Below are 19,684 nucleotides of genomic sequence, written 5' to 3'. Positions count from 1 at the left end.
TCCCGCAGCTTGCGTTTTTTCCAATGTTAAACTTGAAAGATAGGTAAACAAATCATGTATGCAAGCTATAAAATACCTTACCTCTTCGCTGGTTGAGGCAATGATAGTTTTTTTTATCTCTTGTATTTCTGTTTTTTCTTCAATCGAGAGTAAATTTTGCGGTGCCATTTGCACTGTTTGCAAAAAATAACTTCTAAATGGCTAAAAAATGTGTGTAGAATCGAAACGATACAAACTATCATACAAAATTTCGCTTTATTCAATAGTTCTAAAACAATGGCAAAACCGATACAAGCTATCACACAACACTGCATTTTACTCAAGAGCTGCCAAAAAATCGAGAAAAGGTCCTTTTAGTCGGACGGATATACAAGGGTAATATGTTCATATTAAATTAATATACAGATTAGCCCTACCTAACAACAAAGAAAATTTTATACACCTATTTCAGGTGAAGGTAAGAAACAAGAACAACGAAGAGTTTTTCTTGAGTTCTCGAGGTAATCGTCGAAAGTCACCCAGTCGCATTTACACATAAATACATTTTAGTCCGTCAATGTCAGGCAATTCTGCAATTTTTTTTCGGAAAATGTTTTCGTCCGCCTGCGGGAGATGTCTTCCATGAAATACAGTTGGGTAAAGGATCCGTGTCCGGCCAAGAAGGATCTTTTCTTCTAAAACCGTAACGAAAAAATTGGGACTAAGAAATTTGTCTAGCCATGGGACATGTTCATTCACGGGAGATCTCCGCCACTAGGACTTTCACTGTATTTCTAAACTCCGACTCCGGCATTGACATGAGTTCACTTTTCAAATGATGGTGGAATACACAATTTTGACCTTCTGTAACTTTGTTAATAATAGTTGGATTTTTTTCAAAGAAAAATTGCGCATTATATTATTATTTATAATTACACCAAATGCTGTACTTCTTGGATGAACTTAAGGGGGTTTTTGGGTGGATTTCTGAAACATGATAATATACTATTATTAACTTTATTTGAGCAGATATCGGAGCAGGACATATTTTTTAAGACCTAGTTTACATATAAGTGATTTTTTTTTCATTTTTTGGGTTAGGTAGTTTCTGAGAATGGGTCCTGTCTCACTTTAAGTTTGCACATTTGCTCCTCACTCACCCATTTCACAATTTTCATCAACACTAAAGTCTGCTAACCCACACGGGTACATTAGGTAAAAAAAAATTACATCCCCCCAATTTAAATTCCACCTAAATTTATGTTACTCACTGTATGCACAGGATTTCATAGTTGCCATTTGTCCATAAAATTTTGTTTGAATCCGTGTAGACGTTTTGGAAAAAGTGCGTGTGACAGACAGGCAGGCCGACACTGAATCAATTTAAATAAAGTTTTGTTTTGCAAGAAACCTTAAAAAATCGCCATGAGCTGTAATGCTTTCCGCTGTATCTCGCTCTCCCTCGCGTGAGCATAGCGTGGATTTTTTTGTCTTTAGGTTTGCACATGTCGTTCATATTCATTGGGGAACAAATTAAAGATGAACTCGTCGGTACATGAAATGTTTCGCAACTCCCCTCTATAAGTCCTTCTCACGCCAGATGACTTCTGGCTAACTTTCACCTACTCCTTAAATGATCTAGGCGTAACAAATGAGCTCTCTTAGCTATTTTTCCGAGTAGATTTCCTACCTGTGCTTGTATCCGAACTCTTCTAGAAGATACCACATAGTTTACTTCGGCTGCAATACTCCTCGAAGACATGAAAGGGCCTTCAGTAGTTTTTGATGCTGTTTTGTTGTTTGTTGTCAATAGAAGGACCGAGCTAACCCACCGGCAACAGAGCATATCATAAAGCCTTTTGACTTAAGTTTTAAGATCCACTGTCTTTTTTCTGGCGCGTTCTACGTAGAATACAAATTGTATTTATTATGTAAAATAATGTTTATACTTTAGCCGAAGAATGCAGCTTAAATTAATTATTTGAATATGGCAAAATTTTAATGAAATTGTGTTAGTTTTTATTTATTGTCCACCTGCAAAAGTCACGTGTTGAAGAAAAGGAAATACCAAACACAAATAAGGGCAAATCCTCTGTTGGTTTCTAATTAATATAGTAATGCCAGACGCAAAGATTTAAAAAAAATCAACTCATGTTTATACACCAGATATATTTTGCAAGAATGCAGTTTTTTTGTTGAACATAAATGTGTTGTTATTTATCCGTGTATGAGTGTACTTAGGGTAGCCATCGTTTCCAGATAGTAAAACTGCATTAACTGGTAACTGTAGGCTCCATGGCGACGACGTGCCCACATTTCGATGATTGAAATCAGATTATATGTCCATCGTCCTTTCCTTGAGCTATTCCACCGGGTCTTCCAACCCACCATTAATGTTATGGGAGATCTTTCGAAAACCATTAATCACCCTCATGGTACATATCCTGTATTACCGCGGCAGGCTTTTTCTGGTTTCTTTGGTCGTTAATGCTGCATCAAAATCACGGTTACAGCCAGGCACGGATGCTACCAAATATCGGTGGACCCATATAGGACCGGTGTAAAGCAAGACCGAGTTAATGACTCGAGTGAGCAATACTCTGCTAGGCTTTTTATTATTATTTTATTATTATTATTTGAAATTGTCTGATGCTTCAGTACTGAATGTAAAAAACGTCTTGGAATTCTTATAATTAATTCAAGTCCTCTCGACTCTCACGCTCAATTTTCTGTCAGCGAAATCAATAAGTGCAAATTCAACAAACCTGTCAATGTTCTTTCCCTATCATTGGAGTTACAATGGACGGATGTAACCCGTGGAATTATCATCTAAATCTCTTAATTAATTCGCATTGATTATACCAAAAAGATAGAAGCGCAGCAGGTATACAATCAGTGGCTTGAAACAAAGAAATCCACTGTAGTTATCAGAACTCACTCCTCTCAAAGCAAAAAATCGTCTGAGTTCAGCTGACCACTTTCCAACTACATCAACTGTTCCGGGTCGCGCTAATTCCTGCTTTTACTGACCCTGACTTTGAACTTAAAATTCAAAGTTGGCGACAGCAAAAGCAAAAATTACATAAAACGCATTTCTACAGAAAATAAAATTAATAATATTAAGAATAACGATACACTACAGTACACTGGTATCCGACATTCAGTGACGATAACAAATCCTACTGCCACCAGTGAGATTTGAACCGTAAGCTTCCGTTAGAATAGCCCAGCACTCTAACGACTTGAGCCATCCGGACACAGAATAAAATTAATCACTTTAAATATTAATTTTTGACATAAGTGAATGCCGGTATGGGAATTAGGAAATTGAAATTAGTATGTTGGGAAAGCTAAGGGGTGCTAAAATATGAGAAAAAGAAAAAATTGCTGGAGACATTACTATTATAAATACATTGTCTCGTCAGATTGTCACTGTACATGGTGAATGTTCCGTATGTCGCAACGCCGAGGGTTCTTACATTTTGCAACGATTGAAGAGGTGGTCAAAGGACTACTCAATGCCGTCATTGTAGCTGGCCCAGAACCATTCTCCGTTCTTGAGACATTGCTATTGAGAACCTCAGTTTATCCTCTCACACAGTCTTCCGGTTTCGCCTACGTTTCAAGGCAACTTGATATCTTTTATCAAACAGATGTATGCGGATCCGAGAATCAGAAGGCATTGCAAAAACTGGATTCAGTTCTCCCAATAACTCTTCCAATGTTTTGTGCTCTAGCTGCCACAGACAACAGCAAGGCAAATGTCTGCACTTTTTGTAGACATCAGACAGGCAAACGATTATGTCCGTGGCTGAGGTATGTTAAATGTGTGTTTCAGACATCAGAGAACGAATGGGGGGTCTAGTTTCAAAAGTCACATGTTCAAAAACGTCTTTTTTTGGGAAACGTGAAAAATTGATTAACAAGAACATGTGAGTGTGATTCTAAAGTCGGCGGGATTGACGCGACTTGAAATGGAAATGATTAATTTATTTTGCAAGATTTTGGAACGTGTGACTTTAGGAACTAGTCCTCTCAAATGGTTGTGCCAGAAAAATGTCTGCGTCTACCACACATATCTCCATGTCTGAACGAAGCGGATGATTTCGTCTGAATTGAATAATTGACTCGCACAGTACATATATATCCCCAATAGCCGCCTACGAAAACTGCATATATACAGTGGTGGTAAAAAAATACACATATTCCTTTCAATATAATGTCCTATATTAAACTTTTTATGAATCTGACTGTTGTTTAGTGTTATTTTCAGCGAAGTTTCAAAATGGTTATAATTTGCTACAGCTCACAACAGGACCAAAATTAATTTCTGTTAAGAAGTGGTCAGTGGGCAAGAAAAATAATAGCAATGGGAAGAAAAATTGGCGATAAAACAGATGACTCGCGGTTTTATATAGGAGAGAAGTAATTTATCAAATCCTGCCTCATTTTTGCCCTGGGAGCAGCGGTACTAAAGCCATTACAAGGTTTTATTTCCCCGTTATTTGTGTTTCTTTATATTCACGTCGAATAAATTATATTCAAGTCAAAAACCACCTAGCAAGTTCAATCCTAAACCGGATCAATATATGGTTGTCATAACCCCTATGTGGAGAGCACTTACGCGCTATTGCTGTCAGTTGTAGCAACGTGTTGCATCAGCTTTCGCGATATTCCGAGAAACTTATACTCGTCCTCCACTTCTCCACGCCACGTAGTTTTTGGTGGCCCACTCCTTGGCCACCCTGAGATGGCAGTTGTCGCCCTTCTCTAATGTGTGACCTATCCACTGCTACTTCCGCCTTTTGATCAACACGTCCACGGGTATCTGCCCCGTGGGTCAATATGTCCACGGGTAACTAGAAGTTCTTCGTCCGAAGTTGTATCGGGCTAGCGTGCTTTGATGTCACGTTGCAAACAAATCGTGACGAAGGCTTGAAGCTTTTGAGTAACAGTGGTAGCAACTTTCCATGGTACTCCAATATGTATAATAACACAGAAAGAACATTAGCTTAGTACAGTACAATTTGATGTTAGTGTGAATATAACTGCATTGCTAGATCTAGCGTCGTTAATATATCGAGCGACATCAAGTTCGGTGTCGTCGCCGACAGAGCGACACTGTCGAGACATTCAAATTGATCAACGCCTTGGATACTCTAGCCTTTAATGCAGATAGGAAGTATGTGGTAACTCGTCAGACTGAGAATCTTGGTTTTGTTGGTATGGAGAGAGGCAGAGGTTGGAGAGCGGAGGAACAGAAAACAATAATCAGATTAATACGTGCTTCTCTTTCCAAATACAGAATCATTTGAGCATATTCGCAGTGCTTGAGGAAATGTGTTATGTTCCATTAAACTCTTCCATATCATCTGGCCAAGGCAGCATGAAAAATGTCATCGATAACTAGAATAAATAACATGAGCAACCTGAAATTCTTCTGAAATTTTACCTGGGTGCAAGGCGTGACATTGTGCGCCGTTCCTCACAGAAGCACCGAACGATTTGCGACTACATGCCAGTGTCCTCGTAATGCGGTGTACGGTTCTGAAATCGTTGCTATCTATGGCAGCCTCTGCCTCTTTGACAGGGATAAAATTCCCTTTTGTCACAGCGCGCACTACGCTGAACTGTGTGTCACTCTTGCCACCATACGCAGCGATCAATTGAACCTTCTATCCATTAAGTTCATTATCGATCAGCTTCCATATTTCCACATTCAGCTACATTTTGGATGCCGCTTCGGGACGTCCTGAATAACGCCCGTGTCCCACTGTTGAACGGCGGTTGAAGGTCTCCAAATCTGAGGGAAGGCTCGGATGTAACACGCACGCGAAAAGAAGCGTCCATTAGATGATGATCCCTTTCGAGGCCGAAGTCAACCCCCCTCTTTTTATCACCCAACTGAGGTTATGGCAAGCTTTGTATTCAAACAAGATGCCACCAATGATGAGGCATGGAACGCTGCAAAAATCCACAAACCTTCTGGCATTATCGTTACAACCAAGGTATTGTCAGAGCCTATCTGTATACATCATGCAGATTATCCATTTCGCTCAGGATGCCTCTCCTGGACTGCGTTCAATTTCCCAATGAAGGCGTCTCTAAACCGGAGGTATTTGTTGGTGCGTAACACTGTACTATTGAAATGTTTCTCATTATTGGTCGGAATCTCGTAGTCAATTTTTTCTCTGAATCCGGTACCTAAGTAATGAGGTTTGCCGCCTGTACCGGGTTCACGCTTACTTCCACCAAGCTTCCTGGAGTACAATGACGTAATGCCGCAAAAAGGAGGGGGAGTGTTCTCTAGAGTCCTACCACCTAATTTCACTTAACCTCTGAATGTCCAGTCTGTAAAGTTGGAAACATACCGTTCAAGTTGATGAAAGCGGACGTTTGGGAGGCGTTGAATTCAAATAGTAATTCGTGTCCTGATGCAATACAAAGGTTATTGTCTGAGGCATGGTTAACGTTTTTATAGCAAGAATTCGATTCTGCAGTACGCCTTTTACGACAAGACCACAAACATATTTGGCTCCGGTTGGAAAAAATGGCTGATTCGACGATATATATAAGTTCGCAACGTTACAGAAGAATGCTGCATACAGCGCAATGCTGCACTCTCAAAGAACGCGGGCCCGCGCAGAGACTTATCACGAAGTTCGTCGAGCGAAGAAGCAGAAAAAAGAAACTTGGGAGAACCAATAGGTTTATGAGCTCGAAAACTACAGGGAGCAGCCGCACCAATAAGTCAGCAGGATAAAGTCTTATAAACGTTGATGCTTATCCTGTTGGGACAATGAAGGAAATCTGATTTCCGACTGTATGGGCATATTGGAGCGAAGGGTTGAGTATTTTGATGAACACCAGAATATTGGCGAGTTGGAGGTCCCGTCAACTGAAGACGATGGACAATTATTCCCAACAACCATGGAAGAAACAGTCCAGAGTAAAACGTACACTGCCAGGAGAAAATTCGGTATCCCGTCTAAATTGATAAAACTACCTATTTTGACTCTGACCACTGTGCGAGGCCAGATAATAGCAGCAGGATCACCCCCGAGATCGTTCAACATTAACAATATACGGACGATATCGACATTATGGGAAGAACAACCAGAGTTGTACAAACTACCTTCATTCAAATCGAGCAGGCGGCACAGAGAACAAAATAGATGTGTATACAACCTTGTAGCCGCTTATAATTTTGCCTATTTGGAGTTGAAAATCACAACCGGTAATAGGTATGGCGACAAAATTCCCGTACGGTTCTTGGCAGCCAACAGAGCCTACTTCAGCTTACTAAATGTCTTCCCGTGGGATCAAATCTCTTATAAGAAAGTGATCTTGCTAATCTTCATGTATTCCTCAGATGCTTGAATTCTTAGCAAGAGATATTATGAACTCTTAGTCGCGTTCGAGAGAAGAATTCTCTGAATAACTTTTGACTCCCCACAGAAGGAAGGATCATTTCGTAGCATAAATACCGACGAAATTTATGAACGATATCACGTCCGTTGTGGATAAAATCCGGCTCGAATGCGGTAGGCGGGTCACTTAATCCATACCTTTGAGGATTATTCAGGAAAAAGACATGACGCTCAGATTGAGCGATGGGGGATGTCTGGAGCTTCTTAATAAGGCATCGACAATTGCGCCCTTGATGATGATGATTTCGAGGTCAATGTTAACGTATTTCTTTTTACACGAATTCAGAAGACAATTCGAAAATCTACTCCCGATCGCAATGTGGCTAATCTGATTGCTCGTATGTTCTTGGTCAGTTGAAACCCAAGTGATTTTATAGTATGTCCGCATAGTTGAATGGTTAGAGCACAAGGCTGTCGTACGTAAGGTCGTGGTTCAAATCTCACTGGTGGCAGCGGAATTTGTATCGAATACCAGTCGACTCAGCTTTGAATGAGTACCTGAGTCAAATCAGGGTAATAATTTCGGGCGAGCGTAATGTACTGTAGTGTACCGTTACGGTCTTGAATGAAGTGCTCTAACACGTAACAATGTGCCATCAATAATGAAGCTGTGAAAGCTGCAGAAATCCAAAATCCTCCCACCATTATCGTTACGGTCGCCGAGTCCGTGGTTCCCTTGCTAGCCAAAAATTCCTTTTAGTCACCTTTAGTGATATGCAAGGAATACTTTTAATACTCACCTCGCAGGAGAGTCAGAGAGAGTCACTATCTCAGTGGGGTAAAAATGCAATGAATTAATAACGAATACAGTTGAAGATCCCATCTACTTGTTGAGAGATAGGTTGTCTATATTGGTGGCACTTCTGGCACGATTGGTGTACATAGCGAAGAATTAAAAACCGTCGGAATTCTATGCTTACTTAGAAGCTTATAACGCAGCACATATGCAGCAAGTGCAAAAACGTTCGCTCTTCAAAAAAAAGAAAGTTTTCTCGAAATACCTTCATCGGTATTTACTATACATTGTCATCCATATCTGTGGTCTCTTAATATATATAATTGCAAGATATAAATTATTTTTTTTTTCATTGCTTTTTCTCATTTATTGCATCATCATATATTCAAACTCGATTTGACAAACATTTTCATGATTGATTTTTAAAGTCTCTCATTTTTTATGATAACATATCGTCAATAGATTGGCTGATACTAACAAAGCTACTACGTGCAAAGTAGATAATAATATTCCAACTGAAAAATATCTAATTCTGAAGGAAAATATAAAAAATTATCGTACAATATATGAGAAAGAAAACCGTATCCACGTATTCATATAACTTGCAAATGCTCGCTTGTTTTTCACTTTTATCCGCATTTTCTTCACTTCTCTGGCTGTTGTCCCCTTTTCATAAAACTATTCACTTTCTCGTATCCAACTCCAAACGAATTCCCATGAAAATGGAAACAGTGAAAATTCTATCAAATCAAATCTAAATATTGTGTACATATTCACACTCAACATGATGACACATAAATGTATAGCGTTAGTATGCCCACGGTCAACGTAATTGAATTAGCGATTGATTTTCGTTCCCCATTCGTGGTAACAATCATCTGGCAGAATGTCGTCCTCTGATGAAGTGCCGTTAAGTGTTATTTTGTTTGTTCATTATTCTTAATGAAGTATTTTATTACAGGATACGATGACCATCCTAAAGGCTAAGGGGCACTCGTTCCCCGAACTGAAGGAAGCTGATGCTATGTTCGCCGCAGATAGTGCTCCTGAATGGGTGGATGGGAAAGTATGTCATCGATGCCGGGTCGAATTCTCTTTTACCGTTCGCAAACATCATTGCCGTAATTGTGGACAAATATTTTGTGGACAGTGTTCGTCTAAACAACGCCCACTTCCGAAATTCGGTTACGAGAGAGATGTAAGTAAATTGAGGGTTGGAAAATATATTGAATATATTTTACCATTGTAACTATTGGTATAAATTTGTTAATTACTTTATTTGAGGAATTTCATTTCATTCATTCATTTCAATAAATAAATTTCAAGTAAAGGTTATGGACGTTTCGATATCATTGAAACTAATTATTTTTTTCGTTCAGGTTCGAATCTGCGAAGGATGCTACACTCAACTTCAAAAGCCATCGGCAACGAAATCCCGTAGTAGCAGCGGTGAAAGTGATTTGCCCGCTGAATATTTAAACAGTTCGCTGGCTCAGCAATCGCAGGTAAATTCAAAGCCATACTTCACATGGAAAATTTTGAAATTGTTTGTTTGTTTTCCTTCCATAGACTCCACCGCGAAAATCAGACCAAGAACTGAAGGAAGAGGAGGAATTACAACTTGCCTTGGCTCTCAGTCAATCGGAGGCTGAGCAAAAAACCAAAACGGTAAGCATTTATTATTGTTTATTTTTAACTGTATTTTGTGTGGTTGCGAAAGTTCATCCATCAACTCCGCTTTCATTTTCAATCATATTATATTTCTCATATTTGTAAACAATATTTACATATCTCTTTGTATAGTTCGTTATATCCAGAACTAAGTGTTTATAAAGCACTTGATAAGTTTCTCACATCGATTATTTGCTAATAAAGAAAATTTAGGGAAAAAATACGTTTTGGCGCCATTTAATCGTTATTCAGATACAAGCATGTGGAGTAGTGCTACTAGGTTTAATGTCTTATCTACATTTATGTAAAACAATCGAAGATAGCTTATCTTGATAAATAAATTGATCGTACTTCAGCCAGTACTTATATTTTTACTTGACCATTTTGAAAGAATATTCGCTTTCATTCTACCAATTTGGAATGTAAGACTTTTGGACTGAATTTAAAATTGATATTTAAAGTTTCTTAATATATTTATCGAATATTTTTTTGCTTGCTTTCTATAAAGTTTTATTAACTTTTTCCAGACACCAAATTATCGTATTTTCCAAAAATCGCCAAGTCCAGAACCATCTCCTACAGTCCAAGTCCCATCGAACCCTATTGCTTTAGAGGATCCACCATCCGACCCTGAATTGGCGAAATACCTCAATCGAAGCTATTGGGAGCAACGCAAAACAACAGCCACTGAATCTCCTGCAAGTCCTTCAGCTCCAAGTCCAATGCCGCAAATTTTTAGTGCTTTACCCATTAAGGTAAGTGCAAATTTTCAATTAATCATTAGTTAATAAACTGATATTTGAATGTTAAAGAATGTTCTACGTTCAATTGAAATCATAAATCATTTATCTAAACGGGCGGGGATTACGCATTGTATTTAAGGGTTTATATACCGTTGTAATGGCCGGGAACATCGAAAAAAAAAAGTTTACTAGATATTCTTCTCTTCTCATTAAATATATCTGTTATAGTTATAGCGATTTATAACGCATTACCTTGCTGCTCCAGCATAGGTGTTCATAGACTTTCGAACCTTCATCGCCGTATATACTGTTTGTAGTTGCAACCGCAAGAGAAGCTATAATGGCTTGTGAGCAGCATCATATCGATGTTTTGGCGTCTGCAGGAGGAATACTATATGACCTTAGAATTGACGACTCAATGTAAAAATAAGTAAATTTTTTAAATGAAAAACGCAAATTTGAAAAAAATATAAGGCGAAGACTGTTTTACGGTTCGTTACCAAGGAGGAGACAAATCGTCAGCTGCTGTCTCACCTCTGCCCTTGGAGAAGCGTAACCGAAGCGGCTCGCAGATATGAAATGCTCCTTTATATAATTCGTAGAACCCGACATGACTGCAAATTATATTGAGCGTAGATTCGCCTATACTTTGGCCCAAAGTCTGGCCAGAGCTGAAAATACTTTGTTTAAGGTTTGAGGGTGCTTAGTCCTAAACGAGTGGTCCATGGACCAACAAAAGAGGGAGCAAGTTGCTCCCCCTTTGGTTTGGTCATCTAGTGGATGCAGACTTAGTACTTTTCAATGCTTGAATAAAATACAAACTTGAAATTATAAACGCTAATATCTCAGAATCGTATTTTTGTAAAAGTGCCTTGGCGGTGGACATGATCACTAAGAACTACTAGTCCAATTAACGCCAAGTTATATATATATAACAAGTCGGGAAACCGGAAGCTTGACGCTTCAGGTATAAAAGGTTTTGTGTTTCCCTATGTGAGGAGCATAAGGTAGTTCTCCATTGGCTTATAGCATTGACCCGAGATATTGAAATCGTTCAGTTCGGGGCAGGTTACTGCCATTGCCAGAACTGACCGATTTAAATATCTCGAGTCAACGCTATCAGCCAATGGAAAATTGCATAATAAAATTGTTTCACGCATTAATGCAACCTGGATGAAGTGGCATTCCCCAACTGGTGTTCTTTGTGATCGACGTATTAGCGCACGTCCCAAATCTAAAATTTACTGCAATGTCGTCCGTCTGCCACTCTCTATAGTTCTGAGTGTTGGCCGACTATAAAGGGTAATGAACGGCGTCTTGCGGTAATGGGAACGAAGATGTTGCATTGCACTGGTGGCGTGACACGTTTTGATTATGTCTGAAATGAGAATATCCGCGATCGATATGGGTTTGCATCGATCGTGGAAAAACTGCAAGAGAGGCGTTTTCGATGGTGTGGTCACGTAATTCACGCTAACGAGAATTCAACAACCAGTACTGATCAGAACATCGAAGTCAATGGTAAGCAACCAAAAAGCCGGCCAAAACAATGGTGGCTTGATACGCTGGATGGGGATTTAAAGGTCTCGCCATTACATCCTGATGAGGCATTTAATAAAATAAAATGACGAAACCGATCATCACGAGCCGACCCCGCTTGTGAACTGAAGGCTGAAGAAAAAGAAAAAGATGTGAGGAGCGACGAGTGCACGACAGCTCCGTGCAATATAGCTAAAAATTCCATTCCCCTCTATTTTCTAGAAAGCGATTTAAATAAATCATTTGATGGAAAGCCCTGTGTTGATAATGGTCAACCTCATACGCTTCACGCTCTCAGTTTAATATTATTAGCGAATGAAAACAATTAAACCAACATCAAATATAAAAAAGTCGGGAAACCGGAAGCTTGACGCTTCAGGTATAAAAGGTTTTGTGTTTCCCTATGTGAGGAGCATAGCGTAGTTCTCCATTGGCTTATAACATTGACCCGAGATATTGAAATCGTTCAGTTCTGGGCAGGTTACTGCCATTGCCAGAAATGAGCGATTTAAGTATCTCGAAGGCCAGGTTACTGCCATTGCTAGAACTCAGCGATTTAAATATCTCGAGTCAACGCTATCAGCCAATGGAGAACTGCGTAATGAAATTGTTTCACGCATTAATGCGACCTGGATGAAGTGGCATTCGACAACTGGTGTTCTTCGTGATCGACGTATTGGCGAACGTCTCAAATCTAAAATTTACTGCAATGTCGTCCGTCTGCCACTCTGTATAGTTCTGAGTGTTGGCCGACTATAAAGGACAATGAACGGCGTCTTCCGGTAATGGGGACGAAGATGTTGCATTGCACTGGTGGCGTGACACGTTTCGATTACGTCTGAAATTGAGAATATCCGCGATCGATATAGGTTTGCATCGATGGAAAAACTGCAAGAGAGGCGTTTCCGAATTCAACAACCAGTATTGATCAGAACATCGAAAGCAATCGTACGCAACCAAAAAGCCGACCAAAACAATGGTGGCTTGATACGCTGGATGGGGATTTAAAGGTCTCGCCATTACATCCTGATGAGGCATTTAATAAAATAAAATGACGAAACCGATCATCACGAGCCGACCCCGCTTGTGAACTGAAGGCTGAAGAAAAAGAAAAAGATGTGAGGAGCGACGAGTGCACGACAGCTCCGTGCAATATAGCTAAAAATTCCATTCCCCTCTATTTTCTAGAAAGCGATTTAAATAAATCATTTGATGGAAAGCCCTGTGTTGATAATGGTCAACCTCATACGCTTGACTTTAATATTATTAGCAAACGCCAACAATTTAACCAAGATCAAATATAAAAAAAGGCTAGGGAGAATTAGATTCTTCTTGAATGGAATTTTAATATTTCACTGGAATTTCAATTATTCTCTTTAATTATGACGTCAGCATCTTATTTGTATGGCTTAGAATGCTGTTAATTAGCACGAAATTGATAAGTTTGAACTGCTATAACTTTCCCACTAATAGTTGGATTTTCATGAAACTTGGCATGTGTATGCACGAGGTTGTCCTCTATGTCGGTGCAATTTAGTACACTTAGGATGAATTTAAGGGGAGTTTTTTACTCTATTTCTAAAAGTTGATAATATACTATTAGTAAATTTTTTGAGCAGATACCGTAATGGGACATCTCTCGAAGATTAGATTTCACATAAGTGTTTTACACAAAACCTTAAAAAGGACTGCAGATAAATAGATTCTTCATAAATGTGACTTTAATATTCCACGCGAATGTCAATTATTCCGGGTAATTATGACGTCAGCATCTGATTTGCATGGCTTTGGAAGCAGTAAACTCGGCGAAATTGCTAAGTTTGAACTGCTATAACTTTGGCGTTAATTGCCTGATTTCCATGAAATTTAGCACATATATATGAAACATTGTCTCCCATGCTGGTACAAAATTCGGAAGACCTAGGATGAATTTAAGGGGGGTTTTACAGTAAATTTCTAAAAGTTAGTAATATACTTTTAGTAAGTTTATTTGAGCAGATACCGAAATGGGGCATATTTTGAGGCCTACATTTCATCTAGGCGCACCACCCTAATTTTTTTCGGATTTTTAGGTTGGGTAGTTTCCGAAAATGAGTCCTGTCTCACTTCAAGTGCGTACATTTTGACTCCTTACTCACGCACTTTGCAATTTATGCCAAAACTAATGTCAGTTTCGGAAAGTACAAACCGAGACCTTTCATTTGATACCCTACACAACTATATCCGGTGAAAAAAATTTTTTCAATCCCCCCTTTGGATGTATGGGGAGCCCCCCTTTAAACTCCACCTAAATTTATACCACTCACTGCATGCGTGGGATTTCATAGTTCCCATCTGTCCACCAACCAATTTCGTTCGGATCGGTTTAGTCGTTTTGGAGAAAAATGCGTGTGACAGACAGACAGACAGACATTGAATCGATTTTAATAAGGTTTTGTTTTACACAAAACCTTAATAATAATATTAGTCAGGATTTTCAATTCCCTCATTTTTTTAAAAAGAAAAGTCGGAAATTTAACTCTTCGGAAAAATAAACATTTTGCTAAAGCCGCCGCCATTTTTTTTAAAACTGCATTTTGGAAAATTCTTCGTTCTGCGGCTAGATGATACTTACGAAAATTTTTAAAATTCTAATTTCGGGTCAACCGTTATCGTACTATCATCACCGCAAAGCATTCTCAAAAACAAGCACTCTTGGAAAACGGCTCTAGATCTGCGATTTTTTCTCCTAAAACAACTTTTCCAAGCACTCCAAAATACGTATTAATCGATGCTGCTAATCGTGTCGAAAAAAAATCGAGAAAATGTTGTCCTATCACCCACTGTAACTGTATATAACCCTTTCAAATTTCTTATAAGATGAAACTTTATAATCAGTGTTTCACTATTTATCCTTTTTCATCTCTATTCATTGGTTTTATCACGTAAATCTACCAGAAATATCGCAATGTAGCTATAGCTTGTTCACCTTCCTTTCTAACCAACATTGAATCCTTTGGTGCGACTCTTTCGAAGACTGTTTTGCGAAGGTGGGATCCAACGTCCTCAAGTGGGCTTATAGTCTTAATCGTAACACTCGTTGGTATAATTGACTTCTTGCTCCAGAAGTTTTAACATTTTTAACATAATCGAACATAATTCATCACAACAATGAGGCCAGTACAGACTTCTGCAGGACGTCATGATTTTAAATTAACGGCGCAACTACCGGTTTCCCATCTAGGGAGGGAGAAACTAAATATCTCGATTCTGCGTTGAGATCAACCGATTCAATATGCATAAAAGTTGCCTGGCTTTGTTATATAGACTCTGGAGTCGTCCATTCTTCTGCTGGGGACCCAAAGCCTTAACAAGATTCTCCTCTCGAACGTGACTAAGAATTCGCAACTTTTCTTGCTAAGACTCCAATTTATGAGGTTTCAGGTGCTCTAAGAAGAGCACCTGAAACAAACGGTTTGCCGTTTCCTTATTGGTTCCTGTATACTTCCCGCTCTGTAAATGTAGGCTACCCAGGTTCTTTGGCAAAGATCCGTTTTAACTTAGTTTCTACGCAAAAGGGTTTTTATGATAGTCCTTTAGCCAACTTCTCTGAGCCTCTTTATGCTGATTCCAGCTTACGTCAGACTTTAGAGCTCAATTAGGGATGCGCTTCTCATGTTCCTCATTTCTGCCAAATCATAATTCTAACAGATGTTTTCCTCTGATTTGGCATATTGAGTTGACAAATCTCGTTGGATCGTTCATTCTGGTTGTAATGATCTGTGTTATTTTCTCAATTCGAGCACCGAATTTGATGCGATTCTAAGGAATCGTAACTTGGGCGTTCAAGACTAGTTTGTACGTCACGTTTGTACGTTGTTCCACGCGCATCACGAAACTTAGTATTACTTTTCAACAAGAGTCGCAATACCGGAAGACGCCATCGTGATGTCAATGACTTTTCGGCTGGCCGCATTGAGTTCATTACCTGAATTGAGGATTTGCGATTCAGTCCCAACTGCATATTCAATAGCCTGGATCTCCTTGGGCGCATCCTCTTATTTTTGGAATATATTGGGTTGGGGAAAAAGAAATGTCGTATTTTGTCAATACATTGTGACACTTAAATATATCTTGTATTGTACTTATCGCATCGGGTCATACTATACGGCGATTTGAAGACGACAATCTGTGCTACAAGTGTCTCTTTGACAGTGTTGTGATCGTACGTTTCAGAATCCTGGAGTCCACGAAGCAAGAAATTCGTCATATTTTACTTTTTTACTGAGAGGTAAAAATGCAACGAAGACGGGCGAAAAAAATTGTGAAGTTTATGGGTCCGATACTGTAACGATTCGCACAACACAGCGTTGGTTCGATCGATTTCGTTCTGGTGTAGTGGATGTCGAAGATACACCCCGTACTGTTAGGCCAATCGTTGTAGAAACCGATAAAATCGTCGAAATCATCCAAGTAGACCGGCATGTGAGCATTCGCTCGATTGGCCAGGAACTGGGTAAAGACCATAAAACCGTTTGGAACCATTTGCAGAAGATTGGATTCCAAAAAAGTTGGATGTTTGGAAGCCACAGGACCCAAAAAAATCTCTTGGACCGAATCAACGCCTGCGATGCACTGCTGAAACAGAACGAATTCGACCCATTTTAGAAGCGGATGGTGACTGGTGATGAAAAGTGGATTACGTAGGACCACCTCAAGCGAAAAAGATCGTGGTTGAAGCGTGGCGGGCCGGCCCAAATCATCGCCAAGCCCGGATTGACGGCCAGGAAGGTTTTGCTGTGTGTTTGGTGGGATTGGATGGGAATCATCCACTATGAGCTGCTCAACTATGGCCAGACCCTCAATTCGGTCCTCTATTGTGAGCAACTCGACCGTTTGAAGCAGGCGATTGACCAGAAGCGGCCAGAATTGGTCAGTAGAGATGGTGTTGTGTTCCACCAGGACAGCGCTCGGCCTCACACATCTTTGATGACTCGCCAGAAGCTACGGGAGCTCGGATGGGATGTCCTATCGCACCCACCGTATACTCCGGACCTTGCACCAAGTGATTACCATCGCTTCCGGTCCATGCAAAACGCTCTTGGTGCTACTAAGTTGGCCTCAAAAGAGGATTGCGAAAACTCGCTGTCTGAGTTTTTTTGCAAATAAGGAGGGGGGTTTTATAAGGGGGGGATAATGAAGTAGCCTTCTAAATGGCAACAAGTTTGTGAACGAAACGGCGCATATTTGACTTAAATCGGATAATTCTAAGTATGTTAAATAAAGCGTCAAATTTCGATCAGAAATACGACATTTCTTTTTCCCCAACCCAATATAAGAATCTCTTCATCTTCCTGTTGACTTTTTATGGATAATTTGACCATTGTGGTGTCCGCATCGCATAGTTCGCTAACAAGTTAGTCTGAAGATCTTTTAATATAACGAAACATGAAATGTCGTGCAGCAATTGAGCCGGAGGCGGATTTGAGCAGTGGCGTTTCAGAAAGCTACAAATTCATTAAACAAATATTGCACCTTATCTATGCTTTAGATGGTTCCTTTCACTCTGGCCTTAAGAGCCGATATTTATAATGTGACGATCCCAAGCCCGAAGTAGGGTATCCCGTTCATTCCGGCCGATGGCAAAGAAAGTTCACAGTTCCTGTTCTGTTGTCCAACAGCACTCAGGTGGCGGTTTTGAGCTTTCCTGATCACCAACGTCATTGCGATGCCCATATGGAAGCCTAAGTATGGTAAGCAGAGAAACTTATGGTATACGTCTACCGACTCAAAGAAAGGTTTGATGTCTATTCGCCCTGGTAACTATCATAATTTGATGGATGAGGATGGTATACAAGATCCATCCATCAGCTCATCTTTGGTTGCAAATGAAGATTTAACTGCTTTGGGCCGAGCTTTCTTTCCTCCTATTTGGGTTGGAGAATTGGGATCGTCAGAGGACCATTGTCTCTTCGGTTTGCACCTTGCTGCAGATACCCCGGACAAGCTTTCCTAATTGAATATGTGGAGCAATTAAGTCTAGGCTTAGGTTCTCCATTGATGAGCTCAGGGTTGGACTAGTATGATCGAATTTTATTGTTGGATTTGAAATTGAAAGTTTAACATTATTGATTGTCATGACCTTTGCTTTGCCGATGAAAGAGATAAGATTAGTTGATATTCAAAGTACATACATACATTATGAATTTCATGTAAAATATTTTCACATAATAAATCAACAAAACCGTTCATACCTGGAGCGCCGAACTTCCGGATTCTGAATTTTAAGTTTATGTATCTAGAGACTTCATTGGTTGTGATTTTGACCGGTCTCAAAGAAGTTGCAATAGAAAGAAAGAAATTTAAATTTTAATTCAAAATGTGTAATATGAAGATGTAATTAAATATATGAGCGGTTTAAAAAACTGTTTTTGGTTTGCTCCTTGTAAATATTTTTTTTAAATTTATCTTGAAAATGGAGGAAATTTATTGAATCTATTTTTATTTCTAGTCTGTTCCAGAGGACGCTGAGATTGATGACTTCGCCCATAACATGAAGAGTCAAGTGGAGATTTTTGTCAACCGTATGAAATCGAATTCGAGTCGTGGCCGAAATATTTCAAATGATAGTTCTGTACAGACGTTGTTTATGAATATAACTTCACTTCATTCACGGCTGTTAAGTTATATCAAAGATATGGACGATAAACGCATGTGGTATGAGCAATTGCAGGACAAATTGACACAGGTAAGTAACAGTTTGTAGGTTTCCAGTATTTGTACAGTTTTATGGGAGAGCAAATATATGTTTTCTAGTTAGTTACTTTATCCTAGAAATTATAGCTCATCTATATTGTTTAAATTTCTACATTGTTCTCCACTCAACATTCAAATCTACCGCCTATCTGGTCTATACTTCAATACATTTCTTATTTCTTCCGAAATTACGTAACTTGGGGTGACTACTAATGCAGACTTCTATGTTTTTCTTGGCTAGCTAGGCGAATTATTTGTCGATTCCAATGTTTTGTTTAGTAGTAGTATGGGACTCCTCTGAATAGACACTCGTTTTTTAAAATTTATCTTTAATCTTTTATCCTTTCTTTTAATTATACGGTGGCATCGTTTTGTAAGTATATTAGTATATTGTGGAGAAATAGAGTAGAGTAGAAAATCCGTAACCCAGGGGAGACTAGACACGAAGTTGAAACTAGAGAATAATAGAAAAAAATAGCGGCTCAATCACGTGCGTCTAGCCGCAAAACTCGGAACCCGAAAGGCCGCGCCCTTGAAGACCTTATGAAGGAACATCGATTGAGAATGTGATCCGTTGTGGATCCTTCCTCTAGATAACGTCTCGGGTGTCGAGTCTTACGGCTAGATTAGGTATTATCATATTCGCCATTTGTTTTTCAAGTTCTTGCGTGGGAATTACCTCCAAATGCCTTCTAGCTAGCATAGAATCGTGCAAGATAATGTTGATGGGATATTTCAGTGCTTGCAGGCAGACTTCCGTGCTCAATTTTGACATCTTTCTAAGGTTATGTCTAAAACCAGACCTTATTATATTGTTCGTTTACTGTCTGTCTGTCCGTCCGTTTATCTGT

General features: G+C 39.4%; 1 protein-coding gene across 3 annotated transcripts in view; it reads left to right on the top strand.

The window, feature by feature from the left end:
* Positions 1-19,684, top strand: part of LOC119656512 (hepatocyte growth factor-regulated tyrosine kinase substrate) — a 35,099-nt gene that overhangs the window by 8,246 nt on the left and 7,169 nt on the right. The window contains exons 1-6 of one of the 3 annotated variants that reach the window (XM_038062861.1): positions 8,604-9,049; positions 9,107-9,343; positions 9,525-9,650; positions 9,715-9,813; positions 10,344-10,571; positions 18,589-18,825. In XM_038062861.1, the coding sequence (XP_037918789.1) occupies positions 9,032-9,049; positions 9,107-9,343; positions 9,525-9,650; positions 9,715-9,813; positions 10,344-10,571; positions 18,589-18,825 (945 nt within the window). In that variant the 5' untranslated portion in view covers positions 8,604-9,031. Of the gene's footprint in view, positions 1-8,603; positions 9,055-9,106; positions 9,344-9,524; positions 9,651-9,714; positions 9,814-10,343; positions 10,572-18,588; positions 18,826-19,684 lie in introns of those variants that run through there. The other 2 variants (XM_038062869.1, XM_038062852.1) reach the window with 2 other exon arrangements.

Source organism: Hermetia illucens, chromosome 1 (assembly GCF_905115235.1).
Source record: "Hermetia illucens chromosome 1, iHerIll2.2.curated.20191125, whole genome shotgun sequence".
Taxonomy (NCBI): Eukaryota; Metazoa; Arthropoda; class Insecta; order Diptera; family Stratiomyidae; genus Hermetia; species Hermetia illucens.
Note: the sequence above shows the minus strand (reverse complement) of the source record. Positions and strands in the feature narration are given on the sequence as shown.